The sequence below is a fragment of the Carex rostrata genome, chromosome 35, assembly GCF_964058835.1.
Source record: "Carex rostrata chromosome 35, lpCarRost1.2, whole genome shotgun sequence".
NCBI lineage: Eukaryota > Viridiplantae > Streptophyta > Magnoliopsida > Poales > Cyperaceae > Carex > Carex rostrata.
In genome coordinates, this window is record NC_135952.1 from 4,172,193 (window position 1) to 4,185,977 (window position 13,785).

Below are 13,785 nucleotides of genomic sequence, written 5' to 3' on the forward strand. Positions count from 1 at the left end.
CAAAACATTCCTCAGTCTCCTCTCCTTAATTTACCCACCACAAAACTTAATTAGCACATGCAAAGTCTTTTTCACAACCTAAACCTGACTGCTTTTTTGTAATCTATATATACTATCCATACATCATCTATTGCTCTATTTGGTAGAAATTATTAGTTCCTTAATTAAAAAGTAAAAACCCCTTCTTAATTAAGTACAGCCATGACTACCAATTGCAATGAGCAAATCATTATCATTACCGCACCAGAAACAGCCTCATTGATACTACAAAGAGAAGAAACTGACACTCTGATCTATCAGTATCTAGAAGAGGCAAGGTCTATTCTCGCCTTATCTGTACCAATGATCATAACCGGTTTAATCTTATACCTCCGTTCCATGATCTCCATGCTCTTTCTGGGACAACTAGGTGGCCTTGCTCTGGCAGGTGGGTCCCTTGCTATTGGCTTTGCAAACATAACAGGATATTCTGTTCTCAGTGGTCTAGCTATGGGTATGGAACCGATATGTGGCCAGGCATTTGGAGCACGCCGCCACAGCCTCCTCGGTCTCACTCTTCAACGCACTGTGCTTCTCCTTTTATGTGTTTCCATTCCAATTTCATTACTCTGGACCTACATGAAACCAATCCTGATTCTCTGTGGTCAGGAAGAGAATCTCGCATCTGCTGCTCATGTGTTTCTCATATACTCCCTTCCTGACCTTCTTCTCCAATCTTTCATCCATCCATTGCGAATATATCTCAGGACTCAATCCATAAATTTTCCATTGACTTTTTGTGCTATGCTTGCAATATTTCTTCATTACCCAATAAACTATCTTCTAGTGTCAGTTCTTGACCTGGGTATAAAGGGTGTGGCATTGGCATCTGTCTGGGCCAATCTTAACCTTGTTATATTTCTCCTGACATACACATACTTCTCAGGGGTGCACAAACAAACTGGTGGGTTTAACATTACTAAAGAATGTCTCAATGGATGGGGTTCTCTTCTTGCTTTATCCATCCCTAGTGCCATAAGTGTTTGTCTCGAATGGTGGTGGTATGAGATAATGATCATACTTTGTGGCTTGTTATCGAACCCACAAGCAACTGTTGCTTCAATGGGAATACTCATCCAAACTACATCTCTCATCTACATATTTCCATCATCTCTTAGTTTCGGTGTCTCCACCCGTGTTGGCAATGAGCTAGGTGCAAACCGTCCTAGCTATGCCAAGAGAGCATCAACTGTTGGCATAATACTAAGCTTTATACTTGGCTCCATCGCATTTGGTTTTGCCACATCCGTGCGATATTCATGGGCAAGAATGTTCACCACTGATGCCGATATCGTTAAACTCACGGCATCGGTGCTTCCAATTTTGGGAATGTGTGAGTTGGGAAACTGCCCACAGACAACTGGTTGCGGGGTCTTGCGAGGGAGTGCTAGACCGAAAATCGGAGCGAATGTAAATCTCGGTTCTTTCTATGTGGTTGGAATGCCCGTAGCGGTTGGTCTCGCTTTCTGCTATGGAATGGATTTCAAGGGACTCTGGCTCGGGTTGCTCTCGGCGCAAGGCACGTGTGTGTTGTTGATGCTTGCGGTCATTAAATCTACAAATTGGGAGTTACAAGCTGAGCGTGCGTTAATGCTCACTGGTACCAGTTCTACTAAGGAAGAAGAGACTAATGGTGAAATATTGGAGATGGTTAACAAAATAGAGAAGCCGCAAACAAGCGCCGCAATCGATGGAGATGAAAAATCAAGTTTGGTTATTGATATTAGAGAAGGATTGCAATCGTTGGATTAGTTTAATATCTGGGTCTTATCTGCTTGTAATCTAGTCCATGTGATATATATAATATATATCTAGCTAAGACAAGTTTGTTTTTACTTTTGTTTTTGTTAGAATATATATAAATGATGTAAACAATTTTTGATTGGTTATATATTTTTTGTATATGCAATATTGTATTTGTTTATTTATGATGTTGTAATTGGAAAAGTCAAACTGCAAATGGTACTAATGTAATTCATTTCTTTCAAAAGTCTTGGTAGTGGACTAGTGGCTATCAAGACTTGATAAAAATTGGCTACATGCATGAAAGAGATATTTTATTTACTTGAAAATAGCAGACAGCCAAAATAATTGTCTCCGGTCTCCTTAGAGCGCCGAAATTGGAAATTTTCAACCAAAAGTCAAAAATATAATGCCAAATATAATAGGCTCAGTGTCGGTGTAGGAAATTAATTGGAAATTTTCTTTTTTGAAAATTTCTCTAGAACTCTCACCACAACTTAAATGGCTACTGATATTGACACTAAAACTTATTGTTATCAGCGCAACATAATTAAAAAGTTTTAATTAATGGACAACTTTACTCTCATTTATTTTCCTTATTTCAATTTATTTTGTTTCTTTAATTAGCAAAAAAAAATTTTAAGAATCTTTTGAAAAACAAAACAACTCCCTTATAGTAAGAACATTCAAATTTGTCCGCATTTGTTTTTAACATATAAGAAAAATTCAAACTTATATGTATTTCCTTTTGGCATGTTGTTTCATAAAATTAGTAATTATAATCTCAAATTACCAGCCAGAGTAGAAATTAAAGATTAATTTTCTTTTTTCTTCTTTGATTTCCTTGAAATTAATGAAAGGAAATTTTAATCAAAATATTTTGTAATTTGATTATGAAAAAACTTTTGTTTTTACAAATGGCTTAAATTGTTTCTTTTAGCTTAGTCGATTGTTTTTGTTTTTTGAAAAGCTTTTAATATATGGTTAGTATAGTATCTTGATTTTTTTAATTGCCATATAATATGAACTTGTAAATAAAAAAAAAAACGTGTTAATTTGTCATGATATATAAAATAAAAGGCTTGATAAACTTTAAATTTCCAACAAAAAAGGATTTACTAATTGCTTCTCATCTGAACTTAGATAGCTACAAGAATAATTATGTCTCCATTAAAAAAATTAACTGGTCTACTAGGGGGATTAATTGTACAAGATATTTGTTTACTGTGTACGATTGTTTCTTAAGAAAATTAACATTGCAAAATAATTAAGAAAAGATGATTAAATATTTGAGAGGCCGTAATTGAAAGATAAATTTGTCTATCAAATTAAAATTTTAAAAAATATTGTGCGGATATCATTACCCAACTTAAATGTATTTATGTTTATAACTCTTAAAAAAATTATGTCAAATCATAAAGAACAGTAATTGCTTTCAAGCATATTAACATGCATTCATCAGAAAATAATATTCGATCCGTGTATTGTGAATAGTGTTTTGAAAAACGCCGGCCAGTTCAGAATCAGACTGGATCATCCGTGGACCGACATGTACTGATGGACCGTGGTTAAAATCTGAATCGGCCTGGACTGAGGATAAAAAGGGTATTAGCACGATTTTTGGTGGAGTTTTTTCCACTAGATCCCGATTGACTTGGACGGCTCTAAACTTGTGGATCTTAATCGGACTAAATTTGTCACGCCCCGGCGGCCAGGCCGGGCACGCGACGCGACAGAACGACATTCTCGCATCCATCCGCCGTCCTGTCAACCTACGTCGCAATAGAAATAAACAGAAACAATACGAAGTCAGCTACAAAGCCGAGTAACCAGTTATTTAACGACGCAGCTTCTCTATAATTGGCTTAATAACAGTAAACAACCATTTCAATAGGATAGGATTAATGCACACAATTAAATATCAAATTACGTATGCAAATTTAACCGATAATATCAGTTGGGTCTATGTTTTCAGTAAAATCAGTTCCATTCCAGTTGGAATCCCTGAAACAGGCGATTCCCAATATTTCCAGTCCATTAAAAATAATTTCAGTATCTAGACCCCATATTCCAGTTAAATGTGTTATCATAATCCGATTACCCAATTCAATAGCAAATAAACCATACAAATCGAAACCACAGATTATAGAGAAGTCTGGTTACCTGTTAGCGATCAGTTCAAAAATCCAATTCGAGATGCAACACTTGTTCGGAATCAATGCAACGTAGTAGGAATTCCAATCGGATATGAAATCAAATATCAATATATTTATCATAATATTTCTTTTATTTTTCCTTGAATTTTCTCTCTTTTTCATTTTCGGTTTTCATTTTTATTTCATCTCTTACATCAAAAGAAAGAGATGACAACCTTTTAAGGGTCGGGGTCAAAATATTTTGGAGGTATGCATGAGAGCCACGCGGCCAAAATGCCACGGTAGCATTTTCTTTTCTGTTTTTAAAGCTTGAATATTTGTAATTTAAACCTTTCAATTTTTTAGTATTATACATAGGGTCAATATCTTTTGAAAAAAATTATAAATTTTACTGGGGTGTTACAAAATTAGGACCGGACCGTGTCTAAACCATAAACTGTGATAAACCAGACTAAACCGTGATAATCCGGACCAAACCGTGATAATCCGGACCGGACCGTGCCTAAATTGTGATAACTCGTGCCTAAACAGTGATAAACCGGACCAGACCCAAACCGCCAGTTTTTAAACAATTTAACCGGGTTTTAAAACAATTGATAAAAAAAATGGACCGGCCAAACCCGGACAGACCAAACCATAGACCAGACCAAAGACCGGATCAACCCATGTGGGTCTGGACCATGGTCCTTGGCACAGGTTTGGGCCAACCATTCAAAACATATTTAGAGAAATGTAAAGTTTAATTTCTCTGGAAAATTACAAATTGCATCAAATGAGATATGTTTTCTTCAAAATATGATTTGAAACGGACACAGGCATGCACGTTGCTACACAAGTAATTTGAAATTCAATACAAATTAAATTCTGTTGACAATGAGAAACTAATTTATTTTGTTATCTAATCGGTTAACATATTTTTTCAGTTGACATAATTGTATTGTATAATTAAAAAATATTGCTTGCGATATATATAGATATATATAGCCGAATTTTTTATTAATATCCAAATTTAATATTAAATTTCAAAAAATAACCGCATCAGCAACGTTTCTCGAAATATACCCTTTCCGGAAATTTTTTTTCCGGAAACAGAGAATGACTACAAAGGGCGCTGGCTCGTCCCCGTCCACATCACACCCCATCAGCGTTTTTCAAGGTATTTTTTTTTTAATTTATTTAATTTATTTAATTTATTTAATTTATTTAATTTATTTAATTTATTTAATTTATTTAATTTATTTAATTTACTTAATTTACTTAATTTATTTAATTTACTTAATTTATTTAATTTATTTAATTTATTTAATTTTTTTAATTTATTTAATTTATTTAATTTATTTAATTTTAAATGGTTTAAAATAATGTCCAAATAATTTAGGAAATACCGAATGGTCTAGAAAAATTTAGAAAATACCAAAATGGTTTAGAATAATTTAGAAAATACCGAAATAGTCTAGAATTGTTTAGAAATTACTGAAATGGTGTAGAATAATTTAAAAAATACCAAAATGGTGTAGAATAATTTAGAAAAATACTGAAAAAGTGTAGAATAATTTAGAAAAATACCCAAATAGTGTAGAATAATTTAGAAAATACCAAAATAGTGTAGAATAATTTAGAAAATACCGAAATAGTCTATAATTGTTTAGAAATTACCGAAATGGTGTAGAATAATTTAAAAAATACCAACATAGTCTAGAATAATTTAGAAAATACCAAATGGTGTAGAAAATTACCTTAGTAATATAGAAAATTGTTCGATTAATTTAAATTTTTTTTAGGAATCTCTTTTACTTTCGGGTCCCTTTCGGAGCTCTGATTGTCTGATCGATCGGATCTGCGATTCAGGTTTTTAGATTTGAATTTTTTTTATTTTAATATAAAATATAATTAATGAGTTCATTTTAATGGTTTAGAATATTGTCTGATTAATTTAGAAAATACCAAAATGATGTATAATAATTTAGAAAAATACCAAAATAGTGTAGAATAATTTAGAAAATTTCTAAATGGTGTAGAATAATTTAGAAAATACCAAATGGTGCAGAATAATTTAGAAAATACCGAAATAGTGTAGAATTATTTAGAAATTACCGAAATGGTGTATAATAATTTAAAAAATACCAAAATAGTTTACAATAATTTAAAAAATACCAAATGGTGTAGAAAATTATCTTAGTAATGTAGAAAATTGTTCGATTAATTTAAATTTTTTTTAGGAATCTCTTTTCCTTTCGGGTCCCTTTCGGAGCTCTGATTGTCTGATCGATCGGATCTACGATTCAGGTTTTTACATTTGAATTTTTTTTATTTTAATTTTAAATATAATTAATGAGTTCATTTTAATGGTTTAGAATATTGTCTGATTAATTTAGAAAATACCAAAATGATGTATAATAATTTAGAAAAATACCAAAATAGTGTAGAATAATTTAGAAAATTTCAGGTGATTTACAATATTGTTCGAATTTTGTAGTATGGCAGACCCAGTACTTAAGCATAGATTTAGCCCCCTGTTGTGGATAGTTCACAGTAATCACAGGATATCTGAGGCGTCTAAGGAGGTAAACATTTACTTATTTCGTTTTTCATAACTCTGTAAGTAATCAAATAAATATTGTAATTAATTTTTTCTTATTTTAGAGTAAAGAGATTTTAATCGTTAGATATTATCGGCACAAATGTGAGTATAATGAGAGGTACGCACCGTTTTTAATTCGAATGGGCTTATATCAGCTCGCGACATTGCCCGATATCGCCCTCGATGCGGCCCTCATTCATGGACTTGTCGAGCGGTGGCGTCCGGAGACGCACTCTGGAAGTGCTTGTTTGGTAATAATCCAAGATTCTGAAAGACCGTTCTGCTTTGCGGACACCTTAAATTTACAAAAAGCATCTCTGCACCCCACCTCGTAACGTCTAGGTTCGCTCCTAATAACCCTGCACTCACAATTATTTTCAAGATGAAACTCATTGATTGCTATCTTTAGAGCCGTTTTCGACTCATAAAATACACCTTTAGCCAATGGATTATCTGTCATTTTTTTTGAGCTGCCGAAAAAATCGACATCCGCAGGCCGAAAACCGGATATGTCATTGAAACTGTCAACCGGATGTGTCATATTTTCCCGACCAGTAATCGGGTACTGTGATTGACGGGACTGTGGTTGTGACTGATTGGGCTGTCCGATATCATCATCGGAACCCGACGACTCACCGGAGAGCATCTCATCTCCACTCGCCAAACTATCAGAATCAATTGCATCCACAAGTACATGCGAATAATCGCGTACATGTCTGCGGACCGCACTGGAACTGGGTCGGGATCTCATTGGTATATCCACAGAGTGCCGACCGGTACAAGGTCGGGATCTAACTGGTATTGGGTTTTGATCCACATGATTCTGACTGCTACTGGGTCGGGATATAACTGGTTGATCCACAGAGTTGCTACCGGTACTGGGTCCGGGTCTCATTCTTACATCCACAGAGTACCGACCGGTGCTAGGTCGGGATCTAACTGGTATTGGGTCGGGTTCCACAGGATTCTGACTGGTACTGGGTCGGGATCGAGGTTCAGGAATCTGACTAGTACAGTTCGGTTCCAATTCTACATATAACTCCATAATCTTGAACCTTTGTGAAAAAGACGACACAATTCCTAAAATCATTTCGAATGATTGTTGGTCCATTACCGGTACTAATTGATAGTCACGTTGTCCATCGGTGGACATATTAAACCTGGCTTGAATTTCCAGATTTGCTTGACTAGCATTGTACCCAACAAATTTATAAATCTCATTCTGAAGATAATCAAAATTGTGGTTCACGGTTAGCAGTAATGAGTATTTAGCTTGGGTACTGTAATAGACCCCGTCATCATTATATTGGATTCCCCCCAGTATAAATTTTCGCACAAATAGTTGTCATTTTTAATTTCGATTGGTCTGGCAATTTCAAAAATAACAACATATAATTAATTAAAAATTGTGTTGCCATTGGTAAAAATATTCTAGACAATTTTCAATAATTATTCTACACTATTTTGGAATTTCATAAATTAATAGGGCAACATTCTAAACTATATTGGAATTTTTTAAATTATTATAAACCATTTTGGAAGGTTGTAAACAATTCTAAATTTGCTGGACAATATTATAAAAAATAAAAAAAATGTTGGAATGAAGTAATTAATTATAAATTAAATTAAATTAAAAATAACATAAAGAAAATAAAATTACCTCAATCGAAAACCGGTCGATCTGACTGTCAGAGCTCCGTAAGGAATCCGAAAAGCAAAAAGTTCCTAAAACAATTCTAAATCATTTCAGAATTAATCAAAATTATTTCAGAATTAATAAAATTATTTTAGAATTAATAAAACTTTTAAATTTATTCTGCACTATTTTTTATTTTTTTTCATTTAATATGACAATATTCAGAATTTAAATAATTTCAAATTAAATAGTTACATATTTAAATAATTACAAATTAAATACTTCTAAATTTAAATTATAAATAAAATAAATTTAAATTACAAATAAATTAAATTAAAATTATAAATAAATGAAATTAAAATTATAAATTAATGAAATTAAAATTATAAATTACTTAAATTTAAAATATAAATAAATTAAATTATAAATAATAAATTAATTAAATTTAAATTATAAATAAATTAAAACTTACTGTGAGAGAGCGGATGATGTGAAAGCGACGACACTCTGCGAATTTATAAAGTAAATTTAATGCATTTCCGGAAATTCCGTCTATTTCCGGAAAAAAAATTTCCGGATTCGGAAAGTTTCCGGAAATTTTTTTTCCGGATTTAGCCGGTTTCCGGAAAATTTTTTTTCCGGAAATGGGGCCTGTTTCCGGAAAAAAAATTTCCGGAAAGGGTATATTTCGAGAAACATTGCTGATGCGGTTATTTTTTGAAATTTAATATTAAATTTGGATATTAATAAAAAATTCGGTATATATAGTTTAGCAGTTCAATGTACGTGTCTTGAAACAAATTAAGATCATCTTCCAGACTGGCTTATATGTGTTGTTAACATATATTTAATTATTTATCATGCACTAAAATTATATTGTTTTGACTTTTTGGATTATGCCTTAGATACTACTTCACTGGATAACATATATTTGACTCTCTTTTTTTTTTTTCTTTTTTTTCATTTGACCACAATTTTGCTCATTTTATTATTATTAATAGTCAAACCACTGCAACAAATTAAATTTGTTCTCTCAAATAAATTCATTAGAGAACACGCTGCCAAATTGCCAATATCAACATGCATCCCAAATCTATTGTTTGTTTTATGTCTAAATTAACCTACATAAGTATTATGTGTAAATCTACATGCATGTGTCCGGTTTAATTAGTTTCTAAAATTTTGCTTGGCATTGCATATATTATATATATAACTGTTATATATTATTTTCTATTAATAAAAATCGGAAACTTTGGAAAAGAATATTTGACTTTATTCTGACTTCATGAATACATTGAGCTTATGATGTGGCCTTTTTTTCTTATTGCCCTTGTTTGGAAGCTAATTTGTAATTTTATATTGCTCAATTTTTAATTGGATTTGTAATTTTAATGGTCATAATAGGCATCCCTAGCTTGCACCTTCAATTCAGATGTTTTTGTTAAAACTGGATATTTACTATTTAAATTATTATTATTTTTCTTTCAACTTATGAGAATCAAAATTCGTGTAATGCTAGATGTAATATCATGAATCAAATAACTTGTTTTTTATTTGTTTTTTTACTTTTCCCTTCTGAGCTTGATTGCTAGTATTAATTACACCACTTGTATTTTCAACAATTTATTATTTCAATTTTGTTCATATTTCACATTTAACACAAGTGACACCCGACATTTTTATTTTTACCCCATTAAAAAATTATTTTAATAATAATAACCAAAGTTTAGCAACAATTTTAAAAATACCCCACCCGTGAAAATTTTCCACGGGCTGGAATTTTAATTCCCATTTTTTTTTTTATAAAACAGAAATTTGTTTTTATTTTTTGTATTGAAATATTAGAAATGTTGGATATATTTCTTTGAAAATAGATGGAATACAATATAATTTGATTTATTAGAAAGACTGTAACAAATAACCTGGATCAATATTTTTCAGGTCGGATTTTTCGCGGCTGTAAGAAAAATTAATATATTTTTGTATGTGTTATTGGAAAAAAATAAAAATGCTTAGATTCTGAGTTATTGATCCCGGTTCAAAAGTCACTTCTATGTAATCTAGAAAATACTGTGATCCTTCTAGGACATTTAATTTATGGAAAGTTGTATCTATTTTTGAAAAAAAATAAAAACTTTAAGTTATTTAATAATTATTATTAAAAAAGAATTCTCAAAATAGATACAACTTTTTATAAAGTGACTAGTTTAGCTGTCTCCTATTTATTAATAAAATTAATATTTCCTTATATTTGGGCATGTATGTCATCTCTATTTATTACAAGGAAATATTTTATGCTTATTCCCTCTGTGTAAAACATTAAATTTGGGTTGTCTTAAATTAATTAATTTTGCGAGGGAATTTCAATTAGACCATCACAAATATAAGCCATTAAGCCCTCATCTTTTCATTTTTTTTTTTACTTAACGGGAGGGAGCCTTGTTAAACATAACAAGTTAATACAATATATCTTGATTTTTAAAACATATAATACAATATATTTTATTTATGATGCCATATTTATTATCCTTGAATTAACAAAAAAAATGTAAGTTTCATAAATAAAAATCAACATGTATTTGTTCTAGGTGTACTTGTTGTAAGTTTCATAAATAAAATTCAATAACATGTAGCATATTAGTGAAATTATATATATATATACACTAATATCGTGCCCGTACTTTGCATCGGGACATATTTTTATAAAATAATAGACAAATGAAAAAATAGACAAATTAGACTCGTGCGTTCTGGTTGGCCAAAACCAATCGATGAATATATCTTGCCATCCATTTCGTCAGATGCGTCAGAAAAATCCAAATATAGATATACTAATTGAGTTAATACTCTTTTTTCTTGAGCAAATTCCAGAATGTAGAATCTAACCTTTCTGATATTGTCTTCTCTAGATCAATGAAACCACCACCACAATCCACATATGAACAGACTATGTTTTGTATTTATATACAAAAGGATATAACAGTTCCTTTTTTAAACATATATAGCAATTGTTGAAAGACAAGCACCACCACAGGCTAGGTGGAAAATCTAAGTTTGATCATTTTGAAAGAAAATATATTCTATTTTTTGCTGACCTGAATATTGTTACCGCGAGGATATTTCCTTGCTCCCTTCTCTGGTATATAAATACTATTATCCTGCCCATGCCCGTGCGTTGCAACAGAGACATATTATAAAAAAAAAAATTATAAAAAAATATATCAATCAAAATAATAATTATCCAAAAATTAAAAGATATGTTAATAGAGAATTTATATGATTCTGTATTTTTTAATTAACTTGAATCGTGATCTCTGATAATAATTTGATGACATGATGATTCTTTATTTTTAAGTACCAATGATATCAAATAATAGCTCGATTCGAATCTAATATCAAATATCGTACAACAATTCAATATCGACATATAATATGATATCGAAAAACATAAAAAAAAGGTGTTATCGTGTGTATATATATAATACACACACATTATAAGAGAAATATATCTACACACACACGTTCCAATTTATATTTTTCTTTTTTATTTTCAATTTAGAATATATACACACACACATTGATATATTCTAAATTGCCCACAACAATATGTATAGAAACAAAGAAAAAAAAAGTTGATTTCCATTGTGATATATATAGAAACCAAGAAGAAGCAAGGAAACAAATAAATAAGAAAATGGAAGGTGAAGTCTGCTCAATTGAAAATGAAAAATATAGAAACAAAGAAATAAGAAAACAGAGAAATATATCGCTAAATTTCATAGTTTGTTCAATTTTAATTGTAACGTATCGTATGGTAACACATGTAATAAGTATGTTTTTAACTAAATTTAGACTTCTATACATAAAACATATGTATTTAATCAAAATAAGACAAATCATGTAATTGAAGGGCTGAGATTAAATCCGAAATTTCATTTTTTAATCGTAGCCGTTGGCGGATTGGATATCCAACGTGCTTAATAATATAATGGAGATAAACTCACTACTGATCGCAGGTGACAGAAATAGAAAAAGAGAGATCAAGTTTGTAAATGGAATTTTGTTTTCCATTTGATTACAACAGTAAATTCAAGTAGCAAGGTTCATGTAACAGAGAACAGTGAACATAGTTCGAGCATATTAGAAAAAAAAAACAAAACAAAAAACAAAGCCTATTAGAACATAGTTCGAGCAGCATTACTTTAAATCATGCTCGTAATTAATTAATGTGCCAACAAGTTTGAAAAGAAATTATAAAATTTTATAAATAGTTTTGGCAACATAAAGTAGAATGGTCTTGAGTTTTACATTCATAATTTGTGTCAATATTCTCTTGGAATTATTTCTATATACTATTAGAGCAACTAAATTATTTACAATTTCTGTGAAAATTATTTGAACTCAGGCCAAACCAGAATAATAAATGGTCAATTGTAGAATAAACAAGCCGCAGTTATTCAGGATCCGCATTCCTTCAATTCTGCTTTCAAAAATACTCATAACCTTCCCAAGTTTTGAAACAGACGTAAAGTTTGAAAAAAAATATTATTTTTCTAAAAGTTATAAATTTCTTGAAGGTATCTTTGCATAACCTAGAGCACTTAAAAAATAACAGTACTGATCCCTGGCAAAAAAAATTATATATCTGGAACTGGTCTTGAAATACTCAAAACTGAGGTTTTTATTATTTTTATTTTCAGAATTTTCTCTCCGCGTCAAAAGATGATGATTCTACATTGAAGACTATTGATTTCGGCTTATCTGACTTTGTATGAGAGTTTTCTTCTTCTTATAATATGTATCCGTTGTAACGCACGGACATAATACTAGTCATCCAATAATCCATCCAATAATTCATATACTCTCTTGCTCTTGTTCTTTCTCTTAGCTCTATAATTTATAAAATGTATTTTTTATTTCTCCACAAACAAATATATGTTATATAGTAAAAATATTATTTTGCTATTATTGTTGAAAGAAGCTATATCAACCTCTATTGCAGTTGCACCTGCAGACAGAGGAATATCAGTGTAACTTGAGGCAGTCTTAATTGATTATTCTTGTGCTTAGGACGGGAAGTTGCTTTAAGCTCGCATTTTGCAGCTCCAAGTAATAAAGTTTTAATTATATTATTGATTATATTTTTTAATATATTTTTTATTTATTTAGTGATCAAAATTCAGATTTAAAACTAATTAATTAGTTAATATTTTTCCAACACATTTTCTGTATTGAAAATTTCTATTCTGATTATTGAAAAGAAAATAGGTCGTGTTTGGTTGTGGCTTATGATTAAGGTTGATTTCTTTACTTAGGTGGCGTAGATTTTTTTTATTGTTTTGTATAAATTGAGATATGGGCTAGTTTTCGAAAATTTGATCAAACTAGGCTTGTTCGTTAAAATAATTTAAATGAATTCTATTTAAAAAAAAAAATCCGGACTCTGGCTATTTGGGGATAGCGCAGGGGACAGTATTATTTTTGCTTTGAGATTCGTGTACAACGTATTTGGACGGTTGAGATTTTCCAGAAAGTCATGGAGTCCTTCAATCCGGCCTGTGGTATTCCTAAACGCACAAACGCACAGGCCTTCTAATATTCATTCGTGTTAGAGTAGATCGGACGGTCCA

General features: G+C 30.9%; 1 protein-coding gene across 1 annotated transcript; it reads left to right on the forward strand.

Annotated features, from left to right (window-relative positions):
* Positions 1-229: 229 nt before the first annotated feature.
* Positions 230-1,885, forward strand: LOC144549691 (protein DETOXIFICATION 49-like). The gene is made up of 2 exons (XM_078298461.1): positions 230-1,816; positions 1,855-1,885. Exon 1 carries the CDS (start codon positions 343-345, stop codon positions 1,789-1,791), a length of 1,449 nt encoding a protein of 482 aa, XP_078154587.1. The 5' UTR covers positions 230-342; the 3' UTR covers positions 1,792-1,816; positions 1,855-1,885.
* The last annotated feature ends 11,900 nt before the right edge of the window (positions 1,886-13,785 follow it).